Source organism: Ceratotherium simum, chromosome 8, assembly GCF_057802395.1.
Source record: "Ceratotherium simum simum isolate JZ-2026a chromosome 8, ASM5780239v1, whole genome shotgun sequence".
Lineage (NCBI taxonomy): Eukaryota > Metazoa > Chordata > Mammalia > Perissodactyla > Rhinocerotidae > Ceratotherium > Ceratotherium simum.
Genome location: NC_141907.1, coordinates 67307238 through 67321819, shown reverse-complemented (window position 1 = coordinate 67321819; position 14582 = coordinate 67307238). Strand labels below are relative to the sequence as shown.

The 14582-nt window shown below is 40.0% G+C and overlaps 1 protein-coding gene across 1 annotated transcript in view; it reads right to left on the bottom strand.

Annotated features, from left to right (window-relative positions):
• ENOPH1 (enolase-phosphatase 1) overlaps positions 1-14582 on the bottom strand; it is a 34724-nt gene that overhangs the window by 11231 nt on the left and 8911 nt on the right. The window contains exons 2-4 of the mRNA XM_004430890.3: positions 3888-3989; positions 2030-2232; positions 69-201 (exon numbers count right to left, since the gene is read on the bottom strand). Coding sequence (XP_004430947.1) covers positions 69-201; positions 2030-2232; positions 3888-3989 — 438 coding nt within the window. The remainder of the gene's footprint in view (positions 1-68; positions 202-2029; positions 2233-3887; positions 3990-14582) is intronic.

Here is a 14582-nt window from a genome sequence, read left to right as displayed (position 1 = left end):
ACATTCCTTTAACATTCATTATTCCATGCTTTGATAGTGTCAGAAAACAAAGTAATCGGGTAACCTACCTCAAGAATATCTCCCTCTGTAGAATGCCCAAATAATAGTTTCTGTGCCTCTACACTCCCTGAAGAATAGATATACACCTTCATGCCAGCCTCTCTCCATTTCCTGACTGCTGGAACTACATCTTCAAAGAACCTAGAAGGAAGACCACAAAGTTAAAATGTAGGAATGCATTATCTAGCCAGATAAAAATCAGTCAAAATAGTTGCCACAAGTTTCTCTATTTGTGCCCAAACGGTCCTCACAAGAAGCAACTCCATGAGACTGAGAATTCCTGCAGATCTAACAAGTGTGTCACTGGAGTTCCAGGATCACAGCAGATTAGACGCAATAATTTTGGTGGAGAGGAGAATAGTTTTTGACAGCCCAAGTAATGATAGTAAAAGTGATTACAGAGAAACGGATGAAATAAGAAAGTGATTTTTTAAACTCCCGAGGAACTCAAAAAAGCAAACAACAATAATATTGTACTATTATGTAATCTTTGATGTAATTCATGACAAGAAAAGGTTAAATTATGTCCAGTGTGCCTTAAGAAAGCATAGAAATGCTTTTAGAAAGATCTGTACCCAAACAATTAAAGAAAAAACATTTGGGGGCTCAAAGCTATTAATCTTTGATTAGCTAAAAAATGGAACCACATTTCTTGAGAACTAAGAAAACCTAAAGTTTTACTATACAGAAAAAAAATTATGTAACAAATCACTTAAGAGACTTATACCATCTCACAATAGCTCAGCAGCAAACTGTCTGGTTTTCTGATTCCTGACACTCAGCCTTGTCTACCAATTCTACAACATCTTCCATTTAGTAGTGGAAATAACATCACAGGAGATGGGTGAAAAGAGAAGCACAAGGAACACGAGAGCTGGAACCAGTCATCTTTAAAAGATTAGCTGGAAAATGTGAGCGAAGTCTTCTACTGGATAAAACAGCTTAACAGGTTGCACTAATTGAAGGAAAGAGATCAAGCAGTTCAAAACCAGTGCACGTGACTGTGAGTTACTTTGTTACTTTGTACTCAGGAAGACAAGATTTTTCCATATTAAATTTACAGATGGTTATTGCTCCAAAGCAGGGCTTAGAAGTCTAAGATAACTTATTTTAAGCCCCTGGTTTTATAATTAAGGAACCAAGATGAAAAGAAGGAAGGGCTTACTCCTGCGAGCAGAGTCTCCTGGTTCCACTCTTCTGAGTGTTTTACAAAGTGAACTAGCTGATATTCTCAGATCATTGGCCTATCTCGAAATTCCAATGCTTCCTTTAAAAGGTGGAAGCCCCTTGTAAAGTACATAAGTAAAGGAATGGAATCTCATTTGACAAAAAAACAAAAGAAATATAGGCAGCTGGAAATACTCTTGGATCTTAGGGTTTACATCCGGCAAAGGCCTCAAATCCTTAGTGACAATGTCTTATTAAAAAGTTCTTGGCAATACCCAACTCGTGAATCTCCTTCGGCAGCAGTGCTCTCAGGAACTCCACAGCAGGACTCAAAGGGCCTGTGGAAGTTGCTGGAAGAGCACAGAACAGAGCGGCACTGCTGACACGCTAAGCAACCCCAAAGTGACAGGGCACATAATTTCATAGCATTCTTACTTCTCTAACAGAGCAGAAAGCAAGTAATCTAACAGTCCTGGTAAGCAGTCCAACAGTGCTGTCACTCGTATGCTAAGAATCAAATATGACTTAGTCCAAGGAAGTCACCATTTTCTAGGAAGCTGTTTTAAACTGGGATTAACCTTCAGCCATCCCACAAAACCAGACACCCAGGTCTGGGGTATTCAGCTGGGTAAAATGCTTTATCCCAGCTTTGAAAAAAACAACACAAACACTCACTTGTTAGAATAAAAAGAATGTTGATTTTATCTATTTTACTAACCACACAACTAACACTGGAGAGACAGGACTAGTGAAAAATGCATTTGGTTTGGGGACATGTTTAGTCACTTGAGCAGCTACATACTCTGCTTTCACGCGCCCCGCTGTGAATGCTGCCCTCCACATGTGGCCCTGCAGCTGTTTCAGCGCCGTGGTCTTTCGGTCCAGAGACATCTGCCAGCACACATTATCCACCACGGCCTGGATCACCCGTTGCAGGTCATCTGCTCCATTCTCAGATGCAGCGGGGATGGGAACAGCCCCATCCAGGTGGGAGTCCTCTTCAGCCTTTAAGTCATAAACACCATGAAGTTTGTTTCTTACTTATTTAAAAAAAGATCAGTTAAAATGAGACCTGAAAATGAAGCAGATCAACTTTCTCCAACTATCATTAGCACCGAGCAGTTACAAATTAAAGTAGCCTACACTTTGAGGCTGATAGGAATGATTCCTAAAAGAAACTAGATTATAATTAATAAATGTACATTGCCTTCCTATATTGCTAAAGCTGAAATTTATTTATTTGTTTTCTGAGGAAGATTGTCCCTGAGCCAACAACTGTGCCAATCTTCCTCTACTTTGTATGTGGGTCACCACCACAGCATGGCTGACGAGTGGTGTGGGTCTGTACCCGGGACCTGGACCCACGAATCCAGGCTGCCAAAGCAGAGCACATGAACTTAACCACTATGCCAGGAGGCCAGCCCCACTAAAGCTGAAATTTAAACCAAGAAGCATGTTGCATGTGAGAAGAGAGAGAGCACATAATGATAAAATGATATAGTTAGACCTGGTTTGCTGATTCACTTACCAGGATCAACAAACCAGGACTTCAATTAAATCTGATCATTTTCTCTGCACTACAGCTAACTGAGGAAGAAACAAAGAAAATCTTACTAAAATTAGTTTATGCCTGGAATTCAACAAAAAGAAGCTAGTGAAGCAATGACTAAGGCTGGTTCACTTTCAGTCTCCTGTAATCTCCCACATCTTGTAAAAACCCTACCAGCTACTTAGAACAACGACCCTGTGACAATGCATATGTCTAATCTCTAAAGACTCACGGATTTATATACTACAGTGAGGGAATATGTATGTATGTTTCAACAACAAGAGTTGAGACAACAAAAAAGGTAAGGGAGGGGAGTGTTTCAGACTAACCCTGAGTGATCTAAAATATTCAACAAACCCAAATACTCCATGCACCAAAGGATGTGACTATATTTCCAATCATAACCCCTAACATTAAAAAATTTACAGAGAGCATTCCACACTGTCCAATGTAGAAACTAACTAGAAAGTAACTGCCAGAGAGTTAGCTCTGCACAGCATGTAAAATCCTTGCCACTGAAGCAATTTTAGTAAGAAAAACAACAGAACAGGAGTTTCACAACACACAATACAGAAGGAGAAAACAGACTAAAAACCAGGGGGAGAACAGAGCAGAAGAGAGCACATGAGACTACGGTGCGTATAAAGCCTGGGCCAAGTGTCAGCTGGAGTGAGAGGTCTGGAGCGGGCACGTGCGTGTCAGGGCCAGGGGACTGTGGAGGGGTCAGAGGGGCTCGTGCCAAGAGGCAGGTGAGAGTGGAGAATGAGGTGATGAGGTGCTGTCACTTGGAGACATTAATGAAAAACGTGATAAGACAGCACAAAACCTTTTGCATTCTACCCAGAAAGGGCTTAGTTTTATAAATACACGATATTTTTATGCAATTGAAGTATTCCAGAAAGAGGCAATTGTAGAGACAATAAACTGCCATGATCTAGACATTTAATTATGTACTGTGCATTCCTAAGCAGGCAAGTCACTGCAACTTCCATGCCCTGGGAATGCAGAGCACTTATTTTGAAATATGCTCAGAGCATATTCTAAGTCTCTAGGCATCTTCAGTTCTAAGACATTTGGGAATGTGGATGCAATGAGGTAGAAATGTCCCAACCTGTTTCCTCAAAAGACTGACATCCTCCTGGCACTCCTCTTCTTCCCAATGTGTCTGCAGATACTCTTTAACATTTTCTTTGATGTAAGGAAATAAAATGTCCTGGATAAAAGAGTAAAAGAAAAATCAAGAATTAGCTTTAGTTATTTGCATGAGATCAAGTTCAACAATCTCACCTTAGCTAACTGCAGCAAACAAGCCACTGAAAATTTCATTGAAAATACGAAAATTGCTGCTGTGGATAAATGAGTGAGACAGAGACAGACACCAAGAAACAAATGAACTAGTCAGCAAACTATGGCCCACGGGCCAAATCTGATCTTACTTCCTGTTTTTGTAGATGAAGTTTTACTGGAACACAGCCACACTCATTTGTTTACATAGTGTCCGTGGATACTTTGGGGCCACAATGGCAGAGTTGAGTATTTGTAACCAAGACCATAAGGCCCTTCAAGTCTAAACATTTACTATTCAGCCCTTTACAGAAAAAGTCTGCTGACTCCTAAACTAGACTGCTAGACTACAGGTCTTTGAGGGCAGGGATCAAGTTTATCTGGCTCACAGCTATAACCCCGATGCACACCACAGTACCTGGCACATGTACATAACTCACATCTCTGCTAAAATAATGGTGCCTATTCATGACAAATGTTTTAAAAAAAAAAAACCCCGGGCTGGCCCAGTGGTGTAGCAGTTAAGTGCACGCACTCCACTTCGGTGGCCCAGGATTCGCAGGTTCAGATCCTGGGTGCGGACCGAAGCACTGCTTGTCAAGTCATGCTGGGGCGGCATCCCATATAAAGTAGAGGAAGATGGGCACAGATGTTAGCCCAGGGCCAATCTTCCTCAGCAAAAAAGAGGAGGATTGGCAAGAAATGTTAGTGCAGGGCTAATCTTCCTTAAAAAAAAAAAAAAAAAACCTGATCACCATGATTCTTTCTTGATAATTAGACTACCTAGAGAATACCCTATAAGAAAGTGATGTGCAAAAGAATTCAGAAATAAATAACCTGTCAGTAATCCATGTATTGGGAACATGATTTCTCTTAAGTCAAAATTTTTCTATTTACTTGAAATTATAACATATGTATCTTTTCAAATCAAATGTGGTACATTCAATAATTCTTTTAGCGTCTGCTATATGCCAAGATATGCTAGTCCCCAAGTGCGGCATGGAGAAGGGGATTGAAAAGATAAATAAGTCACAGTCCCTTTTCTCAATAAGCTGAAGAATCTAGTGGGAGAGACAGAGGGGATGGCAGGTAACCAAAGAACTGTAATGCAATGCAACAGGTGAGACAAGCAAGAGTACGGGCAGAATGCTGTGCAAAGAGTGGCTTTGCAACAGTCTTAGCAATAACCAGAGTCAAAAAAAACAGAAAATGAATATATGCTATGAGTGAAGGCCCCAAGTATACAATTCAGAAAAGGCCTTACATTTAAGAGAAACCCTATAATCAAGATGAATTCAAGAGGTCTGTTTATTTAAACTCATTAGTCATTTATTTATTCAATTATTTACTGAATGCCCAGTATAGGGCAGGCCCTTGTGGTAAGAGCTGGAGATGTAACTGTGAGCAAAAACCACACATGATCCCTAATCTCAAGGAGTCTAGCAGCAGAAACACACATTAAACTTAAAAAGGTACTTTAATTAATGCTATAAATAAGAGGTACATAGTACTATTAGGGCAGAAAATAGGAAAGTTTGACCTAGTGAGGGAGGTCAGGGAAGGCTTTGCTAGAGAAGTGACAACAGAACTGAGCTCTAAGGCAATGATTCTCAAAGTGTGATTCAGGACCCCTGAGAGTCCTGACACCATTTTAGGGGGTCCACGAGGTCACACTATTTTCATAAGAATACTAAGATATTATTTGCCTTTTTCACTTTCATTCTTGCAGGAGTGTACAATAGAGTTTTCCAGTGGCTACACGATGTGTGGTATCACAGAAACCCAAAGCAGATAAGAGAATCCAGCTGTTCAGTAGCCAGACATTGAAGAAGCTTGCAAAAATGTAAAACAATGCCACTCTCCCAACCATGTTTTCCAAAACGAACAAAAAAATTATTTTTTTGTAAAAATATATTTTTTATCTTAAAGTAATGGAGTTGATTGTTGATATTTAAAATGAATTAATATTTTTAAATTTCTCAGTTTTAATTTCTAATACGGTAAATGTTGATCAATATAACCCATATAAACAAAACTTCTTCGGGTCCTCAGTAATTTTTAAGAGTATAAAGGAATCCTGAGAACAAAAAGTCTGAGAACCACCAAAGGTGACTAGGATTAACCCGGAGAAGACTAGAGGAGAGAATGTTCCACACAGAGAGGCTGGTGCGGGTGGGGAAAGGCTCTCCGTACGGTCACCTAATCTATTGAGTGTATAAGCCAGAGGTTTCCAAATGTTTCCACACCACCTCGGGGTGTGCAAAAGGCCCTGAAAATAAGCAATCCTATTCCCCTCAGAGAGAGCTCACTAAATGTAATAAGAATGGGCTCCAATTCAATTATGAAGCACCAGCACGTGCCATCACAGGATCATGTGTGCCAAAAAGCACATCTGTCTCTTCTGATCAGTGCTAACCAGAACCTGCCCGCGCCCAGCTTTGAGGGATGCAGGAACACGGGAAACCACTGAGCCGTGCTTTCTCTCTCTCTGCCCTTTTGGCCTCCTCCTTGTTACAGGCTTCTGGACCATTACATTTTCTTAAATGCTATTACAAGACAGTGAACAAGGGCAAAAAGAGAAGAAAGAAGCTAGCAGAAAACTTTTTATTTTATTTCCTGCTAACAGCCCTGAGGGATATGTTTAGGACATAGTTAATACATCAATATGAACAAAATGACATTTTTTTAGTGTGTGTAGTGTTTCCCTGACAAGAACAAACAAAAATTTGGCTACGTAATTAGAATTTTTTAATATTTCAGAAGACCCAAGTCTAAGTTCAACTTAAATGGCCCTCCCAAATGAAAACGTACAACACAAGAAAGTTATTATGGCTTTTTTTCAAATGGTAGGATCAAAGTGTTTACCTCTCTTCATGATACGTTATTCAAATTTCACCTGCCCTAGTAAAAATAAAGAAGTCATTCAATTTTGCTTGTTCTCATGTGGCATTCCAGTAACTAATGGATCATTCAGAAAACTCAGAAGCATGTAAACAGTGTGATCAGGCAAATTTTTTAGCATACTTGACAGAAAAGCCTTGTTTAAGCTCAATAAAAACTCACTCGATCTAAAAGAAGGAAAATGAAGAGCTAAGATTGACAACTTTCTTTTTCTGCAACTGATTCCTTTCACCATATTGATATATTTCTGATTTTCTTTAAATACTCATTTTTCCCCTCACGCCCCTCCTTATTCCTTCCTTTCTCCTACTTAACATCTCCCCCCTCCTCACGCACTGTGGTAGGACTGCAAACTGGCCACCCACTTGAGAATGCCATCTGAGAAGATGTAGTAAAACTGAAGGCAGACAAACACAGCCATTCCTCTCCCAGGCATATACCACAGAGAAATTCACATGCACATGTGCACAAAGAGGAAAGCAAAAAAATGTTTATTGTAGCACTGGGTATAATAGCAAAATAATTAGAAACAAGCTAAATCTTTATCAGCTAGAAAACAGATAAACTGCGGTTGTAGTCATACTCTAAAAAATTATATAGCAGTTAAAAATGAATGTACTAAAATCGTATTTATTAACATGAATATGAACTCTAATGTATGAATAAAACTCTAATACAAAATGGGATGTACTGAGGGCCTCAGTTAACATATGTGATGTTTTATTTCTTTAAGATCTGAAACAAACATAATATCAAAATTTAATTAGCTTTGTGGTGGATGCATGGTCATTACATTAATCTTTATTCTTGCTTATTTAAAATGTTTCACATTTAAAAACAAACAAGCCAGTTTTGATCCCTTATCCTACAGCTGCTTCTCTCTCACTTGGTCATCCTCCTCCAGTGTCATGCTTCTATTATTCCCTAACTCCCAAGCACCTGGAAATACTCCTGGGGGAAAACCTGGTTAGATTCAGGGCCTCCTAGGAACTGAAGAGTTGCAGTACTCAAAAGTTATAAAAATGCATGCAGTGCTATACTACTTTGTGCTTCACAAAGTCCAATTTCCTATATCCAGCTTCACTGGTACCAAGAACAATTCATGAAGAGTCTTTGAATCCCGCGAGCCCAGGGCCATAACCTCTGTGGGAGAGGAGAGGAAGAGTACAGACCCCAGGCAGCACACCAGGCCAGAGTCCTACCGCTGCCTTTTACTAGCTGTGTTCAACTAACTCATCCTCTCTGAGCCTCAGTTTCCTCATCTGCCAAATGAGAATGATAACACCAAGCAAAGCCATTGCAGTAATTACAGATAACTAGACAGACAGAGAGCACCTAGCATCTTACCACTTACTACATTCTCCAGCACAAAGCTTTAAACTGGGAAAGGATCACCTTTGACCCAAATTTAGTGATAAATAATAGCAGAGAAGTTCCCAGAGCATAAATCACAAACACAACCAACTCATTCATTCAATATTTACTGAGGACCTGCTGAGTGCTAGAACTTCTGATAACAGAGTTTGAACCACAGCCCCTTTTCCCCAGAGAACTCACAGAAATAAAAGGTGCACAGTTTCAAACAACTCTGAACTTTTAAGAAAAGCTTTAAAAGTTAGAGATCACTTTAGAATTCCTGATCACCCAATTTGCCCCTTTCCTCCATACATAAAACTCTCCTCTTCAATGAGTAAGCACACACGGCTAGGCAATGAAGTTAGAACTTAGTATAACACCTGGAATATCAATATTACCTGGGGTTGGCATGTTAGCAGACTGTTCTATTTTAGTGCAAAATTGTTATTGCGTAACGTAAAAATACACGGGGCAAATAACAAAATTGTGAAGATTTTATCCATTCTTTCAACACTTATTGAGCATCTATTATGTAAGATAAATAAAATGCCTTCAAGTTGCTTATTTTAAAAAGCCAGTAATTATATCACAGCCTGACATGCTATGATACCATATAATGCTCTAAAAACACTTTTTAAAGCTAGTGCTTATTACCCAAACCTGCTCACTGAAAATTTTCAGGCTTTAGAGGATCCTTACTAGAAGTAATTCCAGAAGTAACTGTGATGATAAATGTTTCACCTTCAGTTATAATCCATTTATAGATAATTTCAGAATGCTATAGTATGAAAACAATGCTGCAATAAACCCAGGATTCTACAAACGTGTATTTTTAGCCCACCAGGCACCCAAGGGGTTGTTACAGTTTAGTAGTACATATAGAACTAAAAGAGTATTTGTCTGTCAGGGGACTGTGATCAAATTCCACTAAATGCTGGAGGGGATACTGTGCAAGAGCAATTTACATTACTCTACACAGCTTAACGGTATCTTTCTGAAACAGCTCCACTAAGGGCCACAAAATTTCTGAACGTCTAATGAAAGAAGCTGCCTCATAAATGTTTATAAGTCCAAATAACGGATTTGCTTTATGGTCAAGTGGTTGTTTTAATGAAAAGGTCATAGAATCAATAAAAATAAAATGGTTACTAAAATATTTGCTCAAGTCTCCTTTGAAGAAAACGGGTAATAAAAAGGTAATGGGTAATACTTAGAGTACAGCTATTTAATAATTTTATTTATTTATTTTTCCCCCCAAAGCCCCAGTAGATAGTTGTATGTCATAGCTGCACATCGTTCTAGCTGCCGTATGTGGGATGCAGCCTCAGCGTGACCAGAGAAGCAGTGCATCGGTGTGCACCCGGGATCCAAACCCGGGCCGCCAGCGGCGGAGCGCGCACACTACCACTAAGCCACGGGGCCGGCCCAGAGTACAGCTATTTAAAGAAACTATTTTTAAACCCTTCCAGGGCCGACCCTGTGGCTTAGCGGTTAAGCGCACGTGCTCCGCTGCTGGCGGCCCGGGTTCGGATCCCGGGCGCGCGCACCGACGCACCGCTTCTCCGGCCATGCTGAGGCCGCATCCCACATACAGCAACTAGAAGGATGTGCAGCTATGACATACAACTATCCACTGGGGCTTTGGGGGGAAAAAATAAATTAAAAAAATAAAATAAAAAATAAAAAAAATAAAACCTTCCAAAGGAACCACACAGTGCAAATGATTTATAGTATTTGAGAACTTAAAATCTTTTCAGCCAGAAAATTAAACACCACAAAGGCAATATTGGTGGGCTAGTATTTCTCTACTGATCTCAAAGGATAAAAAGCAAAGGAAAATTAAGTGGCTTGATGGGTCTTATAAACAAATCACATTCTCTAAATAAGAAATAACACAGATTACAAATAGTTCATAGAGCATAATCCTATTTTGGGGAATATCTAATGCACAGAGCAAAATCTAGGGGAACACGGACACAAATGTTTACAAATGTTCTCTCTGAGTCATGAGAGTACAAGGAAAAAAACCTTTTTTTTGCACATCTATTTTCTACAATGAAAATGTATCATCTTTTTTTTAATTGAGATATAAGTGACATGTAACATTACATTAGTTTCAGGCATACAACATAATGATTTGATATATGCGTCTATTTCAAAATGATCATCACAATAAGTCTAGTTAACATCCATCAGTACACAGTTACAAATTTTTTTCTCGTGATGAGAACTTTTAAGACCTATTTTTGGGGCCAGCCCGGTGGTGCAGTGGTTAAGTACACGCATTACCCTTCGGCAGTGCAGGGTTTGCAGGTTTGGATCCCTGGTGCGGACCTACACACCGCTTATCAACCCATGCCGTGGCAGGCGTCCCACATATAAAAGTAGAGGAAGATGGGCACAGATGTTAGCCCAGGGCCTATCTTCCTCAGCAGAAAAAGGAGGATTGGCAATGGATGTTAGCTCAGGGCTAATCTTTCTCATCAAAAAAAAAAAAAATCTATTCTTTTAGCAACTTTCATATATAAAATACAGTATTATTAACTATAGTCACCATGCTGACATTACATCCCCAAAAGTTAGTTATTTTATAACTGGAAGTTTGTACCTGCTTGAACACTTCCAAAGATGGGAATTTACTACTACTTGGAGTGGTCCATGCCATCCGTCAGACAGCTTCAGCAGTTGTGGTATTAGAACCGCTCCTTAAATATCCTTCCTGAAAATCACACTAGGAACTACTAAGAAGTTTTGGTGCTCTGGCTGCTACATGGAGTCACAGGGACTCAGAAATGATAACTCTGCAGTCCCTATCTTCACGGGATAAGCAGGGATGTAACCATTCCCCTTTGAAAGCTGAAGCCTTTAGGAATGAACGTTAGATTTCATCATCGGCATTCAAAATGACTTAATAAATGTGTTGCTGATAAGACAAAAGTGTCTTCTAAATCCCATTAAAGAGATTAAATTGTAATTAAAGATAAATTGTAATCTAATTAATTGCAATGAATCACATTGCACAAGGGAAGGTTACTACAAGGGGCTAGAGTTGGGATAAGGTTTAAAAAAGAAGCACAGACAGAATACCAGTATCTATGAGTTCCAGAGAGGGAAACCTGACTTGCCCAGAGTCCTAGTCCCTAACGGTGGAGGGGAAGGGGAAGGAATTGACATTTATCTCTTTGATTCTACCTACCATTCCTGCTAGGTGATCCCTTGGAATAGATGAAGCTGAAGTTCAAAAAGGTTTCACTGTTAGTACAAAGTAAAGCCAGGACTCACAGCCAGGCCTATGGAATCCCAGTGCCTGAGCCCATCCAGCTCTGTGGGTGGATGACTTGAGGGAGCACAACTCACTGGGATCACCCAAGTCCCTGGGTATTCTCTATATATAGAGATATATTCCTGATATATTCTCTATAGAAATTTCAAATACAGCTTTGGTTTCTCAAAAAGATCTGTACTAAGAAAATAAGAGATTTTGGTTCACCTGGCAGTTTGTAACATTTCCAATAAATAGTAATAATATGAGTCATTGTAGTAATAGTGCCAACGTTTACTGAGTCCTTGCTATTCCAGGCACTTCTTTATCTACAGTCAATCCTTAGTGATCTCATCTAATCTCATGATTTTAAATACCATCTATCGCTGATGACCCCCAAATCCATAGCTTTAGCCTGGACCTCTTCCCTAAATTCCACAGTGACTTTTTCCAATGGCCTAAAAGCCCAAATCTCCACTTGGAAGTCTGAAACCAAACTCTTGCTTCTCCCTCTTAATCCTACTCCTCCCACATTTCCCCACCTCAGTTAAACGGCAGCTCCATCTTTCCAGATACTCAGGCCAAAAGCCTTAGAGTCATCTTTGACTCCTCTCTTTCTCTCACACTCCACATCCAATCAATTCATCAGCAAATCCCACCAGCCCTACCTTCAAAATACATCCAGAATCTAATCACTTCTCACTACTGCCACCAGGCACTCCAAATTTACTCAATGAATTGATTAGTGAACGGCCCTGAATGCTCTCATTTCAATTCTCATAATAACCCTATGAAACAAGTGCTATTATTTCCTCATTTTACAGAGGCACATAAAGGTTAAGTATAAATTAATAAACTATGATTATAGTTTATCAATCAGGCCTTTTTTAGTTTGAAGAGCAGATCCCCAGATCCTGATCATCCCGGTTGAAGAGATCTAATCAGCTTACTGAATTTACGACTTGGACCACACAAGGTGAAGCCTAGGAGTCAGCTAGTCTCCCGGAGCATCCCAGCTTAACCGCCAAATACTGGTCTGACCATGCTCCCTCTCCAAAGTCCCACCTAGGTCCCACTGCTGGGATTATCACCAGTTTCTAAACCACATGTCTTAGTCTCTCTTTACTCACTCAGTAAAGGTGTCAATGTCACACTTTTTAGATTTAAGAAAAGGAACTTGTTAGAAGGTCACATAATGAATCACTGAAAAGAAAAGCAAGTTAAGAAATGATCCCCTCATGCATAGACCTTGAAGACAAAGAATTCCTTTCTGTATTAAAGACTTAAATCTTTGAAAAGAAACCTGTATTTCTGAAATGCAGTCCCCTGGGAAGGGTCTCGAGAGATTCCAGGAGGACGTCTGAGAACTGGGCTCCCGACTCTCCACACAATTCTTTAGAGAAGTGACGGAGAACCGAGTGCAATAGGACCAGCGTGACTTGGCTTTCACCCCTCTTCTGACCCCTACCTCCACCAAAACCAATTCTGAAAATGTGTTGAGTTAATAAATGTGAAAATCAAAAGTTTCATACAAAAATAATCTTTTATTGTAAAAAGAATACCTATTTTTCTTTAGTGAAGGGGTGACATGAGGTGAGCTGTAAGGATGGAAAATTTTAAGAACCATCAGACAAGGTAAGACTTTTCAGAGCTAAACATGAGATATCCTTAAAAAGTTTATCTGAGCAAGGTAAAGGCCTACCTACATATTTAAAAAGTGTGGAGGGGGTTATATATTAAAATTGGTGCCTTTTTTGGGGTCAATCTGACTACATTTCGTGTGTGTGTGTGTGTGTGTGTGTGTGTGTGTGTGTGTGGAAGATCACCCCTGAACTAACATCCATGCCAATCCTCCTCTTTTTGCTGAGGAAGACCGGCCCTGAGCTAACATCTACTGCCAATCCTCCTTTGTTTTCCCTTTTTCTCTCCAAAGCCCCAGTAGATAGTTGTATGTCACAGGTGCACATCCTTCTAGTTGCTGTATGTGGGACGCCGCCTCAGCACAGCCGGACAAGCGGTGCGTCGGTGCACGCCCGGATCTGAACCTAGGCCACCAGTAGCGGAGCACACGCACTAGACGGCTGAGCCATGGGGCCGGCCCTGACTACATTTCTTTCAAGCATCTAAATGACTTTACTGTATGTACAGGAAAAAAATCAGAAGGAATATTCCCCAAATTTTTAATGGTCATCTCTGTGTGGTAGGAGCAAAAGGGGGCATTCACTCTCTACATTACACTCTTCTGTAATGTTTGCTTTTTATAACAAGCGTGAACTAATTTTGGGGGAAAATACTTCCCTCTATCCTCATTAACAGATACAAGTTTCCATAAAATAACGTATTTAGCTATTTAATTTAATTTTAATTGTTAATAAAATTTCTGTCTTTTATGGTTTTTAATTTCCATTGTTAGCTGATTTCTTCCTCTAAAACTTGTAGGTTTTAGAAATGTTGGGTCAATGAAAATTCTAAATGCGGCTCTAGAAACACTTCAGTTAAATTGCATGCTGTTCAAATAAGATAAAGTACCACCTTGAGGAAATCTGAAATAGCAAGGATAGCAGAGACTTAGAGAAACTTAATCCCAGTCCCTCCCATGCCCGTTCTGGAATGCATCATATCACCACCACTAAGCATTTACTGAAGGCTTATGTGCAAGCACTGTGCCAGGCTCTGGTCTCTGCCCTTAAGGAGCTCTCAGCATTGCCGGAAGACAGGACACACATACAATCCCACAAGGCAGCATCTGCTACAGTGGCAAACACATGGCCCTGCAGAGGAGGGAGAGAGAGGACTCTGAAATTCTTGCTTAAACACAAGTCCTTTGAGAGCAGCAGCAGGTCTTACCTCTGTATTCCCACAGCCTAGCACAATAAATATTTTTTAAGTTAATGAGTGCATGAGTACTTGGTGAGGAAAAAGTATGACATTCTAAGCCAGAGGAATGGTGGTGGCATTGAAAGGGCATGACTCGAATGGGCATGTTCAGCTATAAACAGTGTA